At 39.9% G+C, this 22,866-nt stretch overlaps 1 protein-coding gene across 1 annotated transcript in view; it reads left to right on the forward strand.

Annotated features, from left to right (window-relative positions):
- LOC128046875 (probable mitochondrial glutathione transporter SLC25A40) overlaps nucleotides 1–22,866 on the forward strand; it is a 72,542-nt gene that overhangs the window by 41,968 nt on the left and 7,708 nt on the right. Inside the window, exons 3-8 of the mRNA XM_052639065.1 lie at nucleotides 11–131; nucleotides 1,750–1,809; nucleotides 3,576–3,682; nucleotides 19,191–19,258; nucleotides 21,177–21,301; nucleotides 21,921–22,094. Coding sequence (XP_052495025.1) covers nucleotides 35–131; nucleotides 1,750–1,809; nucleotides 3,576–3,682; nucleotides 19,191–19,258; nucleotides 21,177–21,301; nucleotides 21,921–22,094 — 631 coding nt within the window. The 5' untranslated portion in view covers nucleotides 11–34. The remainder of the gene's footprint in view (nucleotides 1–10; nucleotides 132–1,749; nucleotides 1,810–3,575; nucleotides 3,683–19,190; nucleotides 19,259–21,176; nucleotides 21,302–21,920; nucleotides 22,095–22,866) is intronic.

Here is a 22,866-nt window from a genome sequence, read left to right on the forward strand (position 1 = left end):
TCTTTAACAGATTTTGCTGTTGTTAGTTAAGGATATGGATCCTGAATCAGAGGGACCACCAATTACAACAGTGACGCCGCTTCAGCAAATGTTCGCCTCTTGCACTGGAGCTATACTGACATCACTGATGGGTACAATAATGCTGGATGTAGATTATGTATCTGAATGAATTATTGATCCCACTTGAGTTTTACTCTGAAATACTGATGATATTATCATTCATGCTTCATCATGATAACAGGAAAGAGCCCTGGACAGAGAATTGAGAGACTAGCATTTTAGTCTTTGCTTTGCCGTTCTCAGGATGAATGTACTTCGGGATTGTCTTTATTCTCTTTGAACTTAATTTTCCCTCTCTAAATTTAGGGGCTTAGATCTGAAGTTCTTTGAGGTCTCTGTCAATATCAAACTTTTATGACTGTTATCCTTTTTAAAATAGTGAAAATATGGGGTTAAATATGAGCATAATGAAAAACATAGAAGTTGGATAACTTACAGTACCAACAAATTCAGATGATCATTTACTTTGCTTTTAGTGAATTGCTTAAATTTCTCTGGACTACATTTCTCTGTCTTTAAATGAATTTCTTATAGACACAGCCAAATGACACAGTAGGTGCCAGTTTAACATTTGAACCAGTTGGCTAGTTTATTTAAATAAGATAGCAGGTGTTCGTCTCTCAGTCGTGTCTGACTCTTTGTGATCCCATGGAGTGTAGTCCACCAGGCTTCTCTGTCGATGGAATTCTCCAGGCAGGAATATTGGAGTGAGTTGCCATTTTCTTTTCCATGGGATCTTCCTGAGCCTGGGGTTGAACCCAGGTCTCCTACATTGCAGGCAGATTCATTACTGTCTGAGCCACCAGGAAGCCCAAGATAGTTAGAACAAATATAAACTAATTGCTTTAGAATATAGTATTTTACTTCAGACCATAATGCCCATTTTCCTTTGCTGCACTGTTCCCATATAGAGTAACACAATATGATAGCAAGAATGAGTTATGGCTAGCTTACTCAAATTTTCAATACCTGTGGTTTTTATTTGATGCAGGTGAATTTAACAGAGGGAGACTTTAATATAGGGAGACTTATATTATTGGATTATTGATTACTTGTAATACATAGTTATCTTTAGATATTTAAGTGGTCTTTTGGAACATTCACTTTTATCTTAGATAACATTTTCTTACAAATACTAGTATTTTAGCTTTAATGTTAATGGAATTATAGCTGTAGAAATAGTATAAATGAGAGTTTGCTGCTGTTGCTGAGTTGCTTCAGTGGTCTCCGACTCTGCGACCCCATAGACGGCAGCCCACCAGGCTTCCCATCCCTGGGATTTTCCGGGCAAGAACACTGGAGTGGGTTGCCATTTCCTTCCCCAATGAATGAAAGTGAAAAGTGAAAGTGAAGTTGCTCAGTCATGTCCGACTCTTAGCGACTCCATGGACTGTAGCCTACCAGGCTTCTCCATCCATGGGATCTTCCAGGCAAGAGTACTGGAGTGGGGTGCTATTGCCTTCTCTGAAATGAGAGTTTAGTACCTGTGAAAGAAGTAACTACATTTTCTCGTTGGTCCTCTTTAAACAAAATTCAAGTGCAAAAAATTAGAATGTTAACACTTAAAACCACTTTATGATAAATAGTTTTAACCATTATATAGGTATCATGTGGTGTATTTTCTTTGGACAAACATCTGTGCAAATTACAGATATCACTTGTTAATTGAAATTTTATGTATCTTCATAGTGACACCCTTTGATGTTGTTAAAATTCGACTCCAAGCCCAAAACAACCCATTCCCCAAAGGTATGTGTTCAGCTTATCCTGAAAATGTTATGTTAGGTTTTTAAATGTCACTGCATTCATTTAAAAAAAAAAAAAATTCTCTTTTTGCCAGTTTTTGAAAACTGATGCCTTTATCTTCATGCGGAAACATTTTCCTCATTTCTTAGTTATACCTGATGAAGTCTAGGCAGAAAACAAGTACAGCTGACCCTTGAAGAATGAGGAGGTTAATGTTGCCCACCATTGGTGTAGCTGAAAATCTGCCTATAATTTACAGTTGGCCCTCAGTGTCCATAATTCCTGTTTGTGTAGTTCCTCATCCTTGGATTTAGCCAACTGCAGATTGTATAACACTGTGGTATTTACTATTGAAAACCATCTGTATAAGTAGACCCTCCCAGTTAGACTCCTGTTGTTCAAGAGTCAACAGGCTGTGTGTATACGTGTGCATATATGTAACACACGTAACACTTTGATGAACCTACTAGCAAATGAAGAGGACAATTTTGTATTTCAGTGTATGCCTCACTAGTAAGAACAGAATTTTACTTATAAGGGGCCTTGAATCTAGCTTCCTACTTTAGCCCAAGAGCTGTGCCCATCCTACAGCATTCCTCCAATAGGCATCAAATTGTTGCTTGAATAGTAATAGGAAATTCAATATTTTATCAAGCAGCTTGGTTAATTGCTGGACATTCGAGCTTATGTGGACTTTGAGAAGACTAGTTATATGTTTTTATTAGATAGGCAAAATAACAACTCCTTGATCCATATTTTGCCGTTTTTATAAAGATAATGTCATTTCAAATGTGTTTAAATAGCAGAAAACAGACTGTAAAAAAGCTCGTACATAAATTCCACTCTGCTGAATGTGTATCAGGGAGACAGAATGAACAACAGGTATTCAGGTAGATGAAAGAATAGGTGGATTGTAGGAAAGGATGAAAAGCAGAGTAGTTTCCTGTATATTGAAGGTAGATCAGTGTATTATGAAACTGACAGAATTATATATGGTTAAGTGGGGAAGACAGTTATGGGAGCAAGAATGAATCCAATAATGGGAAGGAATCATTATTAGAAAAAGTTGTAGTCAATTAGGAGGGAGCTGGCCAGTGTCTAGATTAAGCAGTAAAAATACAGAGGAAGGGACAGAACATAGCTTTATTTGCATGGGTTGAGATTATGAAAAACATATTTTCCTAATCTACTTTTTTCAGTTGAGATGTAATTGATACAGAACATAGTGTTAGTTTTAGGAGTACAGTATAATTATTTCATGTATGTATATATTGAAAAATGATTACCACAATAAGTTTAGCCAGCATCCATCACCTCATGTAGTTAATATGATTTTTTCCTTGTAATGAGCTCTTTTAAGATTCAGATATGCATTGTTTCATAATGCATTTTGGTCAGAATTTCCCTTACATGCCACAGAGTTCTGATCAGATAGAGAAGACGCACACCCGTACTGTCTTTTCAAAAGAGGTTTTCCTCTTATCTTTCCTCTCCATTCCCTCAGATAACTGAAGAGAATTTTTTTCTGTGTACATTTTTTGACTATAGACCTGCACACAGAATCCAGTAACTTATTCAATTGCTTTTCACCACTGTGAGTTTAGAGCCCAGTGCTGTCATTAAACAAATCAGATTGTTTGTTTCATCCCAAAAGGTGAAGACAAAATTGTGTCTTGTTCATCCTGCTCCTGGTATTTTTATTTTGATCATCTGTAAAAATAATACACTTGTGTGAAATAATTGTTGACCATTGTAATCTTCTTTGTTAGGAAAATGTTTTCTATATAGTAACGGACTTATGGATCATCTGTGTGTCTGTGAAGAGGAAGGCAACAAAGCATGGTATAAGAAGCCAGGACGTTTCCAGGGAACATTGGTAAAGAGATTACATTATTTATAATCACAGCATGTTTTTTATTCTTATGTTTATTCTTCTATATGAAAGATTCAGCAGTTGCGAGAGAGTAAAAAGTCCATCATGTAGTTAGCACACAGTTAAAAGGTAGACATTGAAGCAGGAGAGGGGAAGGACTTTTTTTACTTTTAATTCTTTGTTAACTTTATGTTCATCTGTTTATGCTTTCTTATATATGGGGAAAAAAGGAGTAGACTTTTAAAATTTTGAAATGCTTGTAGATCGTATATAATTTTAAGAAAATATTCAGAGACAGACCCTGTGTGCCCTCTCCCGGTTGCTAACATGTAACAGGAGGAGTACAATATGACCATCAGGATGTTGACACTGATACAGTGAAGATACAGAACAATTCTATCATCCAGGGATCCTTCCTGTTTCCCTTCTGTAGTCACACCCACTTCTTAACTCCTACCAACCACTAGCCTGTTCTCCAGTTTATATAATTTTGTCATCTTAAGAATGTTCTATAAATGGAATTGTAATAGGACATTTTGGGATTGGTACTTCTGACTTATTTTAATTGTCTAAAGATTCATCAAGTTGTTTAATGTATCAGGTTTGCTCCTTTTTATTACTACTCACTAGTATTACATGGTATGGATATACCATAGTTTGTTTCAAGTGATATCCAGTTTTTGACTCTGAATAAGACTGCTGCATACGTTCATTCACAGGTTTTGGTGTCAACGTACAAGAAAAAACTACTCGCTGTTTTTCTCTCTAAACACTCAGGATTCTTCTGAACAGATTAGTGGTATTTTTCCCCCTACCAAGCAGTCCTCTAGTTCAGACCAGTGGTGTTCTGCAGTTTAACTCAATTCTGACACCATCTACCTGAAGTTAGTTGTCAGCTCCCACAGGACTGTCCCATTTCAGACACCACTCTCAAGGTCAGGCTGTCACCCATGCTTCTGACTGACCGGCTGCAAGTCAAAAGACAGAAGTCCCCACGATCCTTTCCTTGGGTTCAGTAATTTGCTAGAACAGCTTGCAGAACTCAGGAAGGAAATTTACTTAAGAGATTACTAGTTTATTATGAAGGGACACAACTCAGGAAGAGCTAGATAGAAGAGGTGCACAGGGCAGGACTTAGGGGAGGCATGGAGCTTCTGCGTCCTCTCCAGGCCTGTCATTCTCCCAGCACCTCCCTATGCTCACCAGCCTGGAAGCCTCCAAATGCCTTTCTTCAGAGATTTTAATGGAGGCAGCATTCCTTGCTGTTCAGTCACTCAGTTGTGTCTGACTTTGCAACCCCATGTACTGTAGGACACCAGGCTCCCCTGTCCTTCACCATCTCCCTGAGTTTGCTCAAACTCATGTCCTTTGAGTCGATGATGCCATCCAACTATCTAATCCTCTATTGCCACCTTCTCTTGCCCTCAATCTTTTCCAGCATCATGGTCTTTTCCAGTGAATTGGCTCCTTGCATCAGGGGGCTGAACTATTAGAGCTTCAGCATCAGTCCTTTCAATGAATATTGTGGTGACTTCCTTTAGGATTGACTGGTTTGATCTCCTTGCTGTCCAAAGGACTCTCAAGAGTCTTCTCCAGCACCATAGCTTGAAAGCATCAATTCTTTAGCACTTAGGCTTCTCTATGGTCCAACTCTGACATCTGTAGATGACTATGGAAAAACTGTAGCTTTGACTATATTGACCTTTGTCAGCAAAGTGATGTTTCTGCTTTTTAATATGCTGTCTGGGTTTGTCATAGCTTTTCTTCCAAGGAGCAAGCGTCTTTTAATTTCATGGCTGCAGTCACCATCTGCAGTGATTTTGGAGCCCAAAAAATAAAGGCTGTCACTTTTTCCACTGTTCCCCATCTATTTGCCATGAAGTGATGGGACCAGATGCTGTGATGTTAGTTTTCTGAATGTTGAGTTTTAAGCCAACTTTTTCACTCTCCTCTTTCACTTTCATCAAGAGGCTCTTTAGTTCTTTGCTTTCTGTCATAAGGGTGGTGTCATCTACATATCTGAGGTTATTGATATTTCTCCTGCAATTTTGATTCCAGCTTGTGCTTCATCCAGGCTAACACTTCTCATGATGTAATCTGCATATAAGTTAAATAAGCAAGGTGACAATACACAGTGTGGACGTACTCCTTTCCCGATTTGGAACCAGTCTGTTGTTCCATGTCCGGTTCTAACTGTTGCTTCTTGACCTCCAGATTTCTCAGGAAGCAAGTCAGGTGGTGTGGTGTTCCCATCTCTTGAAGAATTTTCCACAGTTTTTTGTGATCCACACAGTAAAAAGCTTTGGCATAGTCAAGAAAGCAGAAGTAGATATTTTTTTCAGAAATTCCCTTGCTTTTTCTATGATCCAAAGGATGTTGGCAATTTGATCTCTGCTTCCTCTGACTATTTTAATCCAGCTTGTACATCTGGAAGTTCTTGGTTCACACACTGTTGAAGCCTAGCTTGAAGACTTTTGAGCATTACCTTGCTAGCATGTAAAATGAGCTCAGTTGTGTGGTAGTTGGAACATTCTTTGGCATTGTTCTTTAATGGGATTGGAATGAAAACTGACCTTTTGCAGTCCTATGGCTACTGCTTAGTTTTCTCAATTTGCTGGCATATTGAATGGAACACTTGAACAGAATCATCTTTAAGGATTTGAAGTAGCTCAGCTGGAAATCCTTCACCTCCACTAGGTTTGTTTATAGTAATGCCTCCTAAGGCCCACTTGGCTTCACACTCCAGTGTCTGGCTCTAGGTGAGTGACCACACCATTGTGGTTATCCAGGTCATTAAGATGTTTTTTGTATAATTCTTCTGTGTTTTCTTGCCACCTCTTCTTCATATCTTCTGCTTCTGTTAAATTCATACCGTTTTTATACCTTTGCTCTATGTCAGTTAGGAAATTATAGGAATTTTGGAGCTGTGTGCCAGGATCCATGGATTAAGACCAAAATGTATATATTTTCTTAATTATAATATCATGGTAAGTTTTCATTTCTCTGGAGTAAATATCCATGAGTTTCTGGGTCATATGGTAGTTGCCTGTTCATGGTTTAAGAAACTGCCAACCTGTTTACTAGACTGATAGTATCATTTTACATTCCTAGTGGCAGTGTATGACTGTTCTAACTTCTCCACATCCTCACTAGCATTTGGTGTTGTTACTATTTTCATTTTAGCAGTTCTGATAAGTGTGTAGTAATACCTTATTGTGGTTTTAATTTACATTTTCTGTAGTGGCTACTGATGTTGAAAATCTGTTCATATGTTTATTACCATCAGTTTATCCTTTTCAGTGAAATGACTCTTCATATCATTTGCCCATTTTCTAATTGAATTGTTTATATTTTTACTGTTAAGTTTTGAGTACTCCTTGTATTATCTAGATACTAGTCCTTTGTTGAATATGTAGTTACTAAATTACTAAATATTTTTTCCCACTCTCTACCTTCCCCCTTTATCCTCTTAAGCAAAGTCTTCCATGGAGTAAAAGTTTTTAATTTTGATGAAGTCCAGTTAGTTTTTACTTTATAGATCATGGTTTTGGTGTCAAATCTAAGAACTCTTTATTTACTCTTAGATCTGAAGATTTTCTCCTGTTTTTAAAGTCCTTGATCCATTTTGAGTCATTCTTTTATAATCTATAGATTTGAGGTTGAAGTTTGTTCTTTTTTGTTTATTTTACCCTATGGTTGTCCAATTGTGTTTGTTCAAAAGGTATTGTTCCTCCATTAAGATGCTTTTGCACTTTGTCAGAAATCATTTGGGCATATTGTGTGAATCTATTTCTAGGTTGTTTATCCTGTAACATTTATCTATTACCTATGTCAGTACCACACGGTCTTAATTAGTGTAGCTGTAGAGTAAGTCCTGAAATCAGTAGATTCCTTCTGCTTTATTCTTATTTTTCTTTTCGGAAGTTGTTTTAGCTATTTCTAAAGTTCCTTTGTCTTTCCATATAAAGTGTTTCGGAAGTTTAACGTTTGTTTTTGTGGGTGCTGCTGGGTCTTTGTTGCTGCACGAGGGCTTTCTCTGGTTGCAGCGAGCTTGTACGGGGGCTACTTTGTAGTTGTGATGCTCAGGTGTCTCATTGCCACAAATTCTCTTGTTGTGGCACTCTAGTTTACTGCCTGTGCTTTCTTCTGTAAGTTTTTTGGTTTCATGTCTTAGATATAAGCCTTTAATGTATTTTGAATTTATTTTTGTACCTGGTGTGAGAGAGTAGTCCAATTTGATCCTTCTACATGTAGCTGTCCAGTTTTCCCAACACTGTTTATTGAAGGGGCAGTCTTGTCCACACAGTGTATTCTTGCCCCTTTTATCATAGATTAATTGCTTATATAGTTGTGGGTTCATTTCTGAGCTCTCTATTCTGTTCTGTTGATCTGTGGCTGTTTCCGGCCAGTACCATATTGTTGTGATTCAGTTAGTCAGTTCAGTCTCTCAGTCGTGTCCAGCTCTTTGCCACCCCATGGACTGCATCATGCCAGGCTTCCCTGTCCATCACCTACTCCTGGAGCTTGCTCAAACTTATGTCCATCGAGTTGGTGATGCCATTCAGCCATCTCATCCTCTGTAATCCCCTTCTCCTCTGGCTTTCAATCTTTCCCACCATCAGTCTTTTCCAATGAGCCAGTTCTTTGCATCACATGGCCAAAGTATTGGATTATAACTGCTTTACAATGTTGTGTAGTTTCTTGTGTACAATAAAGTGAATCAGCTATATGTGTACATATATCCTAACCCTCCTGGACTTCCCTCCTCCTCACCTCTTTCCCACCCATTTAGGTCATCACAGAGCTCAGCTTCCTGTGGTTTATAGCAGGTTCCTGCTAGCTATCCATTGTACACATTTGTTGTTGATGTTCAGTCGCTCAGTTGTATCTGACTCTTTTCAACCCCCTGGACTGCAGCACACCAGGCTTCCTTGTCCTTCACCATCTCCCGGAGCTTGCTCAAATTCATATCCATTGAGTCGGTGATGCCATCCAACCATCTCATCCTCTCTTGTCCCCTTCTCCTTCTGCCTTCAATCTTTCCCAGAGTCAGGGTCTGTTCCAGTGAGTCAGTTCTTTGCATCAGGTGGTCAGAGTGTTGGAGCTTCAGCTTCAGTCCTTCCAGTGAATATTCAGGATTGATTTCCTTTAGGATGGACTGGATTGACCTCCTTGCAGTCCAAGAGACTCTCAAGAGTCTTCTCCAACACCACAGTTCAAAAGCATCAATTCTTCGGCACTCAGCTTTCTTTATGATCCAGTTCTCACATCCATAGACAACTACTGAAAAACCATAGCTTTGACTATACAGAGATTGGTTGGCAAAGTAATGTCTCTGCTTTTTAATCTGCTATCTAGATTGGTCATGACTTTTCTTCCAAGGAGCAAGCATCTTTTCATTTCATGGCTGCAGTCACCATCTGCAGTGGTTTTGGAACCCAGGAAACTAAAGTCTCACTGTTTCCACTGTTGCCCCATCTATTTGCTATGAAGTGATGGGAACAGATGCTATGATCTTAGTCTTTTGAAAGTTGAGTTTTAAGCCAACTTTTTCACTCTCCTCTTTCACTTTAGTGGCTCTTTAGTTCCTCTTTGCTTTCTGCCACAAGGATAGTGTCATCCGCATTTCTGAGGTTATTGATATTTCTCCTGGCAATCTTGATTCCGGCTTGTGCTTCATCCAGCCTGGCATTGCTCATGATGTACTCTGAATATAAGTTAAATAAGCAGGGTGATGATATGCAGCCTTAATGTACTCCTTTCCCAATTTTGAACAAGTCCATTCTTCCATGTCCAGTTCTAACTGTTGCTTCTTGACCTGCATACAGATTTCTCAGGAGGCAGTTGAGGTGGTCTGGTATTCCCATCTCTTTAAGAATTTTCCAGAGTTTGTTGTGATCTACACAGTCAGTGGATGAGATGATTGGATGGCATCACTGACTCAATGGACATGGGTTTGAGTAAACTCTGGGAGTTGGTGATGGACAGGGAGGCCTGGCGTGGGGTTGCAAAGAGTCAGACGTGACTGAGCGACTGAACTGAAGTGAACACAGTCAAAGGATTTAGCATAGTCAATGAAGCAGAAGTAGATGTTTTTCTGGAATTTCTCTTGCTTTTTTCAACACTTGCCAGTAGTTGTTGGCAATTTGATCTCTGCTTCCTCTTCCTTTTCTAAAACCAGCTTGAACATCTAGAAGTTCACGGTTCACATATTGCTGAAGCCTGGCTTGGAGAATTTTGAGCATTACTTTACTAGCATGTGAGATGAGTGCAATTGTGTGGTAGTTTCACCATTCTTTGGCATTGCCTTTCTTTGGTATTAGAATGAAAACTGACTTTTCCAGTCCTGTGGCCACTGCTTTGTTTTCCAAATTTGCTGGCATATTGAGTGCAGCACTTTCATAGCATCATCTTTTAGGATTTGAAATAGCTCAACTGGAATTCCATCACCTCCACTAGCTTTGTTCATAGCGATGCTTCCTAAGGCCCACTTGATTTCACATTCCAGGATGTCTGGCTCTAGGTGAGTGATCACACTGTCGTGGTTATCTGGGTTATTAACATCTTTTTTGTACAGTTCTTCTGTGTATTCTTTCCACCTCTTCTTAATCTCTTCTGCTTCTTTTAGGTCCATACCGTTTCTGTCCTTTATTGTGCCCATCTTTGCATGAAATATTTCCTTGATGTTTCTAATTTTCTTGGAAGGGATCTCTAGTCTTTCCCATTCTATTGTTTTCCTCTATTTCTTTGCACTGATCACTTAGGAAGGCTCTTTTATCTCCCCTTGCTCTTTGGAACTCTGCATTCACATGGGTATATCTTTCCTTTTCTCCTTCGCCTTTAGCTTCTGTTCTTTTCTCAGCTATTTGTAAGGCCTCCTCAGACAACCATTTTGCCTTTTGCATTCTTTTTCTTGGGGATGATTTTGCTTGCCACCTCCTATACAGTGTTACAACCTCCATCCATAGTTCTTCAGGTACTCTATCAGATCTAATCCCTTGAATCTATCTGTCACTTCTACTGTATAATCATAAGGGATTTGATTTATGTCATTTCTGAATGGTCTAGTGGTTTTCCCTACTTTCTTCAATTTAAGTCTGTATTTTGCAATAAGGAGTTCATGATATGAGCCACAATCAGCTCCCAGTCTTGTTTTTGCTGACTGTATAGAGCTTCTCCATCTTTGGCTGCAAAGAATATAATCAGTCTGATTTCGGTAATGACCATCTGGTCATGTCCATGTGTAGAGTAGTCCCTTATGTTGTTGGAAGTGAGTGTTTGCTATGACCAGTGTGTTCTCTTGGCAAAACTCTGTTAGCCTTTGCCCTGCTTCATTTTGTACTCCAAGGCCAAACTTGGCTGTTACTCCAGGTACCTCTTAACTACCTACTTTTTCATTCCAGTCCCCTTTGATGAAAAGGACATCTTTTTTTGGTGTTAGTTCTAGAAGGCCTTGTGGGTGTTCACAGAACCATTCAACCTCAGCTTCTTTGGCATTGGTCGTTGGGGTATAGACTTGGATCACTGTGATATTGAATGCTTTGCCTTGGAAACAAAATGAGATCATTCTGTCGTTTTTGAGATTGCACCCAAGTACTTCATTTCAGAGTTTTTTTTTTTTCTGAGTGTGAGGGCTACTCCATTTCTTCTAAGGGATTCTTGCCCACAGCAGTAGATATAATGGTCATCTGAATTAAATTTGCCTACTCTAGTCCATTTTAGTTCACTGATTCCTAAAATGTCAGTGTTCACTCTTGCCATCTTCTGTTTGACCACTTCCAATTTACCCTGATTCATGGACCTAACCCTTCAGGTTCCTATGCAGTATTGTTCTTTACAGCATCGGACTTTACCTCCATCACCAGTCACATCTGCAACTGGGCATTGTTTTTGCTTTGGCTCTGCCTCTTCGTTCTTTCTGGAGCTATTTCCCCACTCTTCTTCAGTCACAACTGGGCACCTACCAACCTGGGGAGTTCATCTTTCAGTGTCATATCTTTTTGCCTTTTCATGCTGTTCATGGGGTTCTGAAGGCAAGAATATTTAAGTGGTTTGCCATTCTCTTCCCCAGTGGACCATGTTTTGCCAGAACTCTCCACCATGACCTGTCCATCTTGGGTGGTCTTACGTGGCATGGCTCATAGTATCATTAGGTTAGAGAAGGCTGTGATCCATGTGATCAGTTTGGTTAGTTTTCTGTGATTGTGGTTTTCAGTCTGTCTGCCCTCTGATGGACAGAGGTAAGAGGCTTGTGGAAGGTTTCTGATGGGAGGGACTGGCTGTGGGTGAATCTGAATCTTGCTGTGATGGGTGGGTCAGTAAATCTTTAATCCAATTTTCTGCTGATGGGTGGGACTGTGTTTCAGTGCCATGACCCCACAGCAGGTCATTGTTGACCCATGCCTCTGCTGGACACTCTGGGACGCTCCTAGGCAAGTTTGGCTCACTCTCTTATGGGGTTACTGCTCCTTTCTCCTGGGTCCTGGTGTGCACAAGTTTTTGTTGTACCCTCCAAGAGTCTGGTCCCCAGTCCTGTGGAAGTTCTGTAATCAAATCCCACTGGCCTTCAAAGTCAAGTTCCCTGGGGATTCTCAGTCCCTTTGCTGGATCCCCAGGTTGAGAAATCTGCTTTGGGCCTTAGAACTTTGGCAGCAGTGCGAGAACTTCTTTGCTATAACTGTTCTCCAGTTTGTGGGTCATCTGCTCGGTGGCTATATCGTTGGGCTAATGGCAGCCTCTTCCAAGAGGCCTTAGGCCACATGCTGTGCCTCCCAGGTCTGCTGCAGCCAGAGCCCCTGTCCCCCCAACAGGCCACTGTTGACCCATGCCTCCGCAGGAGACACTCAAACAGTCAAAGGCAGGCGTGGCTCAGTCTCCTGTGGGGTCTCTGGGTCCTGATGTACACAAGGTTTCGTTTGAGCCCTCCAAGCGTCTCTGGTGGGTATAGGGATTGATTCTAAATGTGATTTCTCCCCTCCTACCATCTGGCTAAGATCAAGTGGTGGCTCAGACGGAAAGCGTCTGTCTACAATGTGGGAGACCTGGGTTCGATCCCTGGAAAAGGAAATGGCAACCCACTCCAGTACTCTTGCCTAGAAAATCCCATGGACGGAGGAGCCTAGTGTCCATGGCGTTGCAAAGAGTTGGACACGACTAAGCGACTTCACTTCACCATCTTGTTGGGGCTTCTCCTTTACCCCTGGATGTGGGGTATCATTTTTTGGTGGGATCCAATATTCTCCTTTCAGTGGTTGCTCAGCAGCTAGTTGGAATTTTGGAGTTCTCGCAGAAGATGAGCGCATGTCCTTCAACTCTGCCACCTTAGAGGTCTGTTTTGATGCCTGCAGTTTTATAATGTGGTTTGGAATCAGCGATAATGATAAGCTCTAGTTTTGTTTTTCTTTCTCAAGATTGTTTTGGCAATGCAAGATCTTTTGTGTTTCCATACAAATTTTAGAATATATTTGTTCTAGTTCAGTAAAAAATGCCATTGTCATTTTGATAGGAATTGTATTGAATCTATAGATTGCCTTGTGTAGTACAGTCATTTTAACATTATTCTTCCAATCAAAAAACATGTTTGAGTAACCCTCAATTTCTAGTCTTATAATTTTCTGATTATAATATAATATAATAATTCAGCATTATTATAATTATAACTTATAATAATTCAGTATTAATATTTTACCACCTTGTTTAGTTAGATTTATTCCTAGGTATTTCATTCCTTCTGATATGATTGTGAATGGGATAATTGCCATAGTTTTCCTTGTTGATAGTTTTTAGTGTTTAGAAATGCAGTGGATTTCTGTATATTAATTTAGCATCTTGCAACTTTATTGAACTCATGAGGAGCTCTAATAGTTTTCTGCTAGCATCTTCAGGATTTACTGCGTTTAATATCATGTCATCTGTAAATGGTGACAGTTTTACTTCCTCCTTTCCAATTTGGATTCCTTGCATATTTTTCTTCTCTTCTGTGGCTAGGACTTTGAAAACTATGTTGAATAAACCATGTTGAGTGATGAGAGTAGGTGTATCCTTGTCTTGTTCCTGATCTTAGCAGAGGTGCTTTCAGCTTTGCACTGTTGACTGTGATGTTAGCTGTGGGCTTCTTGTCTGTGGCTTACAGTGTGTTGAGGTATGTTCCCTCTGTAACCATAGACCCACTTTGTTGAGGGTTTTTATCATGAAAGAATGTTGAATTGTGTAAAAAGCTTTTTCTGCACCTATTGAGATGATCATATGCATTTATTTTTAGCTGAATTATTTTATTTTATGTATTTATTCATTTGTAAACTTTATTTTTGGCTCTGCTGGGTCTTCGTTGCTATGCAGGCTTTTGTTTTCCATCTAGTTGCAGGGAGTGGTGGCTACTCTGTAGTTGGTGGTGTGCGGGCTTCTCATTTCGGGGACTTCTCTTGTGGAGCACAGGCTCTAGGTGGCACAGGCTTCAGGAGTTGCGGCTCATGGGCTCAGTAGTGGTGGCTCTTGGGCTCTAGAGCACAGGCTTAATAGACCTTCTTGGCATGTGGGAGCTTCCTGATCAGGGATCACGCTCGTGTTTCCCGCATTGGCAGGCAGATTTTTTACCACTGAGCCACCAGGGAAGTCCGCATCGCATGGTTTTATTCTTCAGTCTGTTAATATGGTGTGCCATTGATTGATTTATTGATACTGAATTGTTCTTTCATCCCTGGGATAAATCTCACTTGATCCTGGTGTGTGACCCCTTTTGATCATTGTTTATCTTATAATTAAATTTGGTTTGCTAAGATTTTGTTGAGGATTTTTGCATATGTGTCATCAGTGATGCTGGCCTGCCACTTTCTTTTTGTGTGTGACATCTTTGCCTGCTTTTGGTATCAGGGTGATGCTGGCCTCATAGAATGAGTTTGGAAGTGTTTCTTCCTGTACAGTTTTTTGGAATAGTTTCAGAAGGATGGGCATTAACTTTTCTCCAAGTATTTGTTAGAATTCACCTGTGAAGCCATCTGGTCATGGACTTTTGTCTATTGGAAGTTGTTACATTAGTGATTTAATTTCATTTCTGGTAATTCATTTATTCATATTTTATATTTCTTTCTGGTTTAGGAATTTTTCCATTTTTTTCCTGGTCATCCATTTTACTGGCATATAGTCATTAATCTGTTTTGATCCTTTGTATTTCCGTGGTATCAGTTGTGAAATTCCGTTTTGATATATAGGTTTTTGTGTATATATTCCTTTGCTGAGCTGTTCTAATGTTTCATTTGTTTCAGACATCTTGTAAGTGATCAGTCAGTGATTTCTGTGTTGATTGCTCTAGAACCTTTGTCAGATAATCCTGTCAGTCTTACTTTTGGTGTCTGTTTATTGTCTCCTTTCATTCAGTTTGACATCTTCCTTCTTGTTTATTTATTTATTGTCTGCACCAAGTGGTTTGCAGGATCTTAGTTCCCCAACCGGGGATCGAACCTGGCACCCTGGCAATGAGAGTGCCAGTTTCTAACCACTGGACCACCAGGGAATTTCCTCTTCCTGCTTCTTTAAATGACAAGTGATTTTTTTAAAAAAATTGGAACCAGGAAATTTTGAGTATTATGAGGCTCTGAATCTCATTTAAATATGCCAGTTGGCCCTTTTGACACTGTCAGCTCAGAGGAAGAGGGCGCCACCTTGTTATTAGGCTGGTAGAGCTGGAAGTCCATGTTCCTTCCATGTCAGCCTCCACTGACACACAGAGTGGGAGTCGGGGGCTTTCACTGTGGGACGGTGTGGTCTGAGTGTTTGTGTTCCCTCCAGAATTCATTGTTGAAATCCTAATGCCTGATGCAGTCGTTTTAGGACGTGGAGCCTTTGGGAGTTGATTAGGTCATGAGGGCAGAGACCTCATGAATGAGATTAACGCCCTTAGAAGAGAGGCTGCAGAGCTTCCTCGCCCCTCTGCCTTGTGACGACACAATGAGAAGTGTGAAATCCAGAACAGGGCCCTCATTTGACCTTAGCAGAACCTGGATCTTGGACTTCTGGCTTTGAGAACTGAGAAATAAATTAATGATGTTCCAGAGCTACCCACTCTGTCATGTTTTGTTACAGCAGCCTTAACAGACTAAGACAGTGGGAGTGGAATTTCTGACTCCTCCGGTGATTTCCGTTGCCTCTGGTGAGGCGGCCTTATTACTGTCGGGTCTCCACTACTAGTCCTCTGATACTACTGATATTCATCATTGTTACTGAAAATCCCCAGTCTGATAATTTTAAAATCTCTGCCACTCACCTAGAGCCAGACATCCTGGAATGTGAAGTCAAGTGGGCCTGAGGAAGCATCGCTATGAACAAAGCTAGTGGAGGTGATGGAATTCCAGTTGAGCTATTTCAAATCTTGAAAGATGATGTTGTGAAAGTGCTACACTCAATATGCCAGCAAATTTGGAAAACTCAGCAGTGGCCACAGGACTGGAAAAGTCAGTTTTCATTCCAATCCCAAAGAAAAGCAATGCCAAAGAATGCTCAAACTACCACACAGTTGTATTCATCTCACATGCTAGTAAAGTAATGCTTAAAATTCTGCAAGCCAGGCTTCAGCAGTACATGAACCGTGAACTTCCAGATGTTCAAGCTGGTTTTAGAAAAGGCAGAGGAACCAGAGATCAAATTGCCAACATCTGCTGAATCATCAAAAAAGCAAGAGAGTTCCAGAAAAAACATCTATTTCTGCTTTACTGAGTATGCCAAAGCCTTTGACTGTGTGGATTACAATAAACTGTGGAAAATGCTGAAAGAGATGGGAATACCAGACCACCTGACCTGCCTCTTGAGAAACCTATGTGCAGGTCAGGAAGCAACAGTTAGAACTAGACATGGAACAACAGACTGGTTCCAAATAGGAAAAGGAGTCCGTCAAGGCTGTATATTGTCACCCTGCTTATTTAACTTCTGTGCAGAGTACATCGTGAGAAACGCTGGGCTGAAAGAAGCACAAGCTGGAATCAAGATTGCCAGGAGAAATATCAATAACCTCAGATATGCAGATGACACTACCCTTATGGCAGAAAGTGAAGAGGAACTAAAAAGCCTTTTGATGAAAGTGAAAGAGGAGAGTAAAAAAGTTGGCTTAAAGCTCAACATTCAGAAAACTAAGATCATAGCATCTGTTTCCATCACTTCTTGGCAGATAGATGGGGAAACAGTGGAAACAATGTCAGACATTATTTTTGGGGGCTCCAAAATCACTGCGGATGGTGATTGCAGCCATGAAATTAAAAGATGCTTACTCCTTGGAAGGAAAGTTATGACCATCCTAGATAGCATATTCAAAAGCAGAGACATTACTCTGCCACCAAAGGTCCGTCTAGTCAAGGCTATGGTTTTTCCAGTAGTCATGTATGGATGTGAGAGTTGGACTGTGAAGGAAGCTGAGCGCCAAAGAATTGATGCTTTTGAACTGTGGTGTTGGAGAAAACTCTTGAGGGTTCCTTCAAGAAGGACTTCAAGGAAGATCAGTCCTGGGTGTTCATTGGAAGGACTGATGCTGAAGCTGAAACTCCATTACTTTGGCCACCGCATGCAAAGAGCTGACTCATTGGAAAAGACCCTGATGCTGGGAAGAATTGGGGGCAGGAGGAGAAGGGGACGACAGAGGATGAGATGGCTGGATGGCATCACCGACGCGATGGACATGAGTTTGGGTGAACTCTGGGAGTTGGTGATGGACAGGAGGCCTGACGTGCTGCGATTCATGGGGTCACAAAGAGTCGGACATGACTGAGTAACTGAACTGGATTCCCTATATGTATTTTGTCATTTTCCTCTACTGTTTTTTGTTTTGTTTTTTATTCACTTTTTTCTCTTTTTTTTTGTGATATTTTGGGACCCTGTCAATTGATATGTTTCACTAATTCAGGGAGGTTTTTGCTTATCATTGCATCAGGTAATTTCCTATTCTGTTTTCTTTCCTTTTGTCTATGACTCCACATAAACTAGTGCTTGATATTTCCCCTCAGGTCTCTGGGCCTCTGATCATTTTTGTACCCTCAGATCTCTGAGTCTCTGATCATTTTTCCAAAGTTTTGTGTTTTTTTTTAATTTGGCCATGCCACATGGGTTGCTGGATCACAGTCCCTGACCAGGGATTGAACTGGACCCTCAGCATTGACAGCATAGAGTCTTAACCACTGGACCACGGAGAAGTTCACATTTTTCTTCATTCGTTTCCTCTTCTTTCTTCCGATTTAATTTTAGATTTGTCTTCAGTGACTCCTTGCTGTCTCCTTTCTGCTGTTAAGCCCACTTAGTTAATTTTTCATTTCAGGTTCAGAATTTTCACTTGTCAGTTTTAACAGTAATTATTTCCTTGCTGAATTCCAAATTTGTCCATGTACTATGGACCGATCATCTTTGTAACCCTTGCACATGTTTATAATAGGTGTTTTGGAGTTCTTATCTTCAGATAGCCTCATGTTAATCATCTCAGTGCTGGTTTCTGGTGACTACTGCTTCGTTTGTTTCTTTTTATGTCTAATGAATTTTGATTGGATAGTGAACATTATGAAGAATGCTTTGTAAAGACTCTGGGTTCTTTTATATTCTTCCCAAGAGTCCGTTCTGTTCTAAAAGGCAGTTAACTTTGGCCAGATTCAGACTTCACACTCAGGCACCACTGTGGGGGCTGCAGCTGAAATTCCCACCCCGTCTGCCATCCACGGGGTGTCTGGTTTGTTTTTGTTGTCTTCTCCTGGGGCTGCACAATTGAGTGGTGAGCCACATCTTGGGGCTGACTTTGTCTCTAAATTCAAGGGCTTAGGTCCTCTGGAGAAGAAAATGGCAACTCACTCCAGTGTTCTTGCCTGGAGAATTCCATGGACAGAGGAGCCTGGAGGGCTACAATCCGTGGGGTGGCAGAGTCAGACATGACTGAGCGACTAAAACAGCAACAACAACATGTCCTCTGTAGCCTCTTTTCCTAGGATTTCCCTTCTAACTTTCTGATTAGTCCACGAGCCTGAACTCTGGTGTTTGCTATCTCAAGCAAGTAAATGTACTGTTCCTTGCAGCTCCCATCGGCAAAAAGCTGTAAATGTGCAAACCTCATTCATGGCACTTTGACTTTTAACAGTAAGGTTCCCTCTAGCTTCTACTTGCTTTTTGTTCTTCCTGAGAGGTTTCAAATACTGGGTTTAAATAATGTTCTCTCAGATTTCATAATTTGAGAGGAGAGTTATTCTAACTTTCTGCCATCCCTCCACTTCCTTTTTTTATAATCTTCAAAAAACATTGCTTCAGCCCTAAGTAGAACAGTCCCAAGCTGAGTAATATAGGTTTATTTTGTAAGCAGGAACTGTCATTTAGAAATGCATTATTTGTGTTTAGAAGTTGAGAAAAATTCTTTTTTTTTCCTTTTTAAAGAATGGGCATATATAAATCTGGGAAGCTTTTATTTTAGAAATAAATGCTTAAAAGAATCAAATAGCAATTATCATTATAAGCTTTCTTGTTTATTTTGACCACTTTTTTTCTATTACAATTTTAGGATGCTTTTTTGAAAATCATTCGAAATGAGGGCATTAAATCCCTATGGAGTGGCCTTCCTCCTACGTTGTAAGTTGAAATTTAGTATTTTTCTTACTTAGTGATGGTGGTGGTTTTGTTTTGCCTTATCAGTATGGTGGGACAACATCATGCATTTTTAATATCAGAACTTTTCATTTTCTAGAGCATTGTTTTGTGACTCTCACAAGTACCCCACATTTAATGATTTGCTAGAAGCACTCACAGGATGTATACTGATGTATACTAATGTCTGTGGTTTATTACCGCAAAAGGCATGAAGTGGAATCAGTGAGGGGAGAGGCGTGAAGCGGAATCAGTGAGGGAAGAGGCCCAACAGGAGCTGGCCAGGTGGAGTCCTCCCAAGACCCCGCTTGTGACATGCAGGGCGCATGCTGCCTCTCCCAGCCCCGGGCCGCTGCGGCCAGTGCAGGGGTTCAGCCTTACTGGCACTTGAATCTGAGTCTAGGGTTTGCACTGGGGGCTGATGATACAGCATGCTGTGTTCATGACTGGCTGTGGTTACTGAAACTCCAGCCCCACAAAAAGCGGTAGATGTTTACCAAAACTCACATCATTTGCACAAATCAATGCAGGCAAGCTAGTTTAGTGCTCTAGACATACAGAAAAGCCTTGTTACAGGGAGTATTTCGAGGGCTAAATTCCTTGAAGATGACCCTAGGTCAAGTAGACAAATAGACCCTCCTGAAGATACTAGATTTGGGGCACAAGCATACTTTATTTTTCCATGTTCAGAAATTTAAGAAATTAGTGTTCATTTGAGTTTTTATTTTACTAAAATAATGAGAGGTATTGTGCTATTTATACTTCTTTTCCAGATAATGAAATTCTGTACTAACTAGCTATTACGTGAATTCACATGACAAGCTAGTAAGGCTGAATGTAAAAATTCCAATTAATACCTTGCATGTCTCTGCCTTGTTTCTTTCTGATTTATCTTGTTATGGAGCACATTAGTCAGTTTTGAAGCACATACTCTAAACAGTGCCTAAGGTTGTAAGGTTGGTGATAGATCCAGGAGCAGCAGTCAGTCCTGTTCCTAAGTTCTCATCACCACACTTCACTGTCGAGTGTTAGGCGTTGCCATGTGTGGTCTGTGATAGTCCTTTGGTTAGACCAGTAACAGAGACCGGTTTCTTGTTGTGTTAAATCTTTATGACATGATAGTACCTTCAACTTTGTGTTTAATTAATAACTCCCTGTTGATATTTCCATTTGAAAGAATGTCATTGGAATTTGCTTTGAGTATGTATAATTCTGGTGACATTATTTTCAGTTATAACCAGGTATGACATGGTCCACAGTTCAAAAGTATTTTATAATTGTGCTTGTACTTTTTTACAAGTAATTTTTACAGGATTTTTTACTTTAGTGATTTTCATGTTACCGTAATATATGTAGTTGGGAATGAAGACCAGACACAGAATAAGTCAAGACGACTTATTTGTCTTTTCATATTTTTGACCTGACTGGGTGCTCTAAACTTCCCTTCTCTACTACATTACAAATCTCTGGAGAGCAGAAACCTACTTTACATCTTTTTGTTGTCTAAGTTAAACACTGCTAATTCTTAAAGAAAAACTGATCTCATAGCTGATTTGTTGTGGTTTTCAGCTTCTGTAAAATAGAAGGATCTTCATTTTGTACTTCCCAGGTGGTGCAGTTGGTAAAGAACCCACCTGCCAGTGCAGGAGACACAAGAGATGTGGGTTTGATACCTGGGTCAGGAAGAGCCCCTGGAGAAGGAAATGTCAACCCACTCTGGTATATTTGCCTGGGAAATCCCATGGACAGAGGAGCGTGGCGGGCTGCAGTCCATGGGGTCTCAGAGAGTCTGACATGACTGAGCACCTATGCACTATGACTGTATCTTGTGCTTCATAATAACGTAAGAACATATTCCTGCCTTTTGGTAGTGTTGGACCAATCTTTTCGTTTGTTCTAACAGAGTGATGGCAGTTCCTGCCACAGTTATTTATTTTACCTGCTATGATCAATTAACTGCTCTTCTGAGATCTAAATTAGGAGAAAATGAAAGCCGCATACCAATCGTTGCTGGAATCATGGCCAGACGTAAGTAATAAATTCAGAATATTTTCAATTCTGATTTCTACTTAAAGCTTGCTTTAAAATGTTTACATTCGTGGAGAATTTCAAGCAGAGTATTGGTGACGGTTTATTTTGCATCATAGTTTGTCCTCCTATGCTGACACCTATGCTCTAGCGGTCACATTGTGTGGTGACTGCCGTCAGAACCAGACGGGATCAGCCTATCCCGTTAATTCTTGGACAGAGTCTCAGATGTGAGATTGTAGACCTTAGATACTAGATTTTAGGATAATAACAGAGTCTAATTAATGCCAGAATCTTTCATCATTTTCTTTATATACTCTGAGATTCAGAGTTTAATCAGAAGGGCATTTTTCTCTGTGTAGTGGAAGTGAAGTTTATAATAGTCCTGGTTGATGTATAATGGCTGGGGACCTGCTCTTGAAAGAGTAAGGTATGTGAAATACCTTTATCAAGGAAAAAAATCTGAGCCAGTATGTTGCCATCATGAGATACTAGACACAGTTTGCAGATATTTCAGAATAAAATTTTAAAATATAAAAATGCATGAAATACTCATTTCTGCACGCATGTTTTCGTACTGCATGGCTTGCTTTTGTTGTATTCGCTTCTTTTGTACCAGTTGGCGCAGTGACTGTAATAAGTCCACTGGAATTGATCAGAACCAAGATGCAATCTAAGAAGTTTTCTTATGAGGAACTGCATCGATTTGTCAGCAAGAAAGTATCTGAAGATGGTTGGATTTCCCTCTGGAGGGGCTGGGCTCCTACCATTCTTAGAGATGTACCATTCTCAGGTAGGACTTATCTGCTACATTTTAAGTAGCTTTGTATGTACTACTTTTAAATGAAGGAAATTCTAGACTCTTTAAGGCTAAATGTAAGCTACTGTCTTAGGTGATCACGCACACCTCGTTCAGTGTGGCTCTCTCAGATCTTGATGAGTATTTAATGGACGGTTTCTGTTTCAAGCCTGGTTTTCTTTTCTCTTTGTGTTTTCTTTCTTTTTAAATATCAGTTGGTGAGTACTCATATTTAGGTAATGCAAGCTACCTTTAAAATTATTGTAAAGAAGTCATAATTAGTAACATATGTAAAGTACTACGAATCAAAATATCATAACATTTAAGACCACCTGTGAATTATATTGACTCCTACTTTATTCAGTTATTAAAATTCTCCCCCACTTGAGTGAATGTCTTATAGGGACTATTATAAATCAGATTCAAGATTGTGCTAATCATTGAATTATGAAGAGGGAGAAAATCATGAAGAAATAGAAAATTAACAACTTATAGAATGTGCATACTTCAGTAGTACTTCTCTTGGAAACTGATGTTTCCATTTAAAACCTGGAAGAAAGAATTATTGAGAATCGTTGTATTAACATTCCACATTCTTTCTCTCTTTGATTTAATCCTTTGCTTGGACTCCTGTTCACAGTCCTGTATCTTTCCCTTTCCATTAGTATTTTTCTTCAACTTTTGTGTTCAGCTATGCTTTTTAGAAACACCATGGATTCCTAGACCAATACTTTTTCATTCTTTGATTTGATGTTTTACACATAAA

The sequence above is a fragment of the Budorcas taxicolor genome, chromosome 4 (genome assembly GCF_023091745.1).
Source record: "Budorcas taxicolor isolate Tak-1 chromosome 4, Takin1.1, whole genome shotgun sequence".
NCBI lineage: Eukaryota > Metazoa > Chordata > Mammalia > Artiodactyla > Bovidae > Budorcas > Budorcas taxicolor.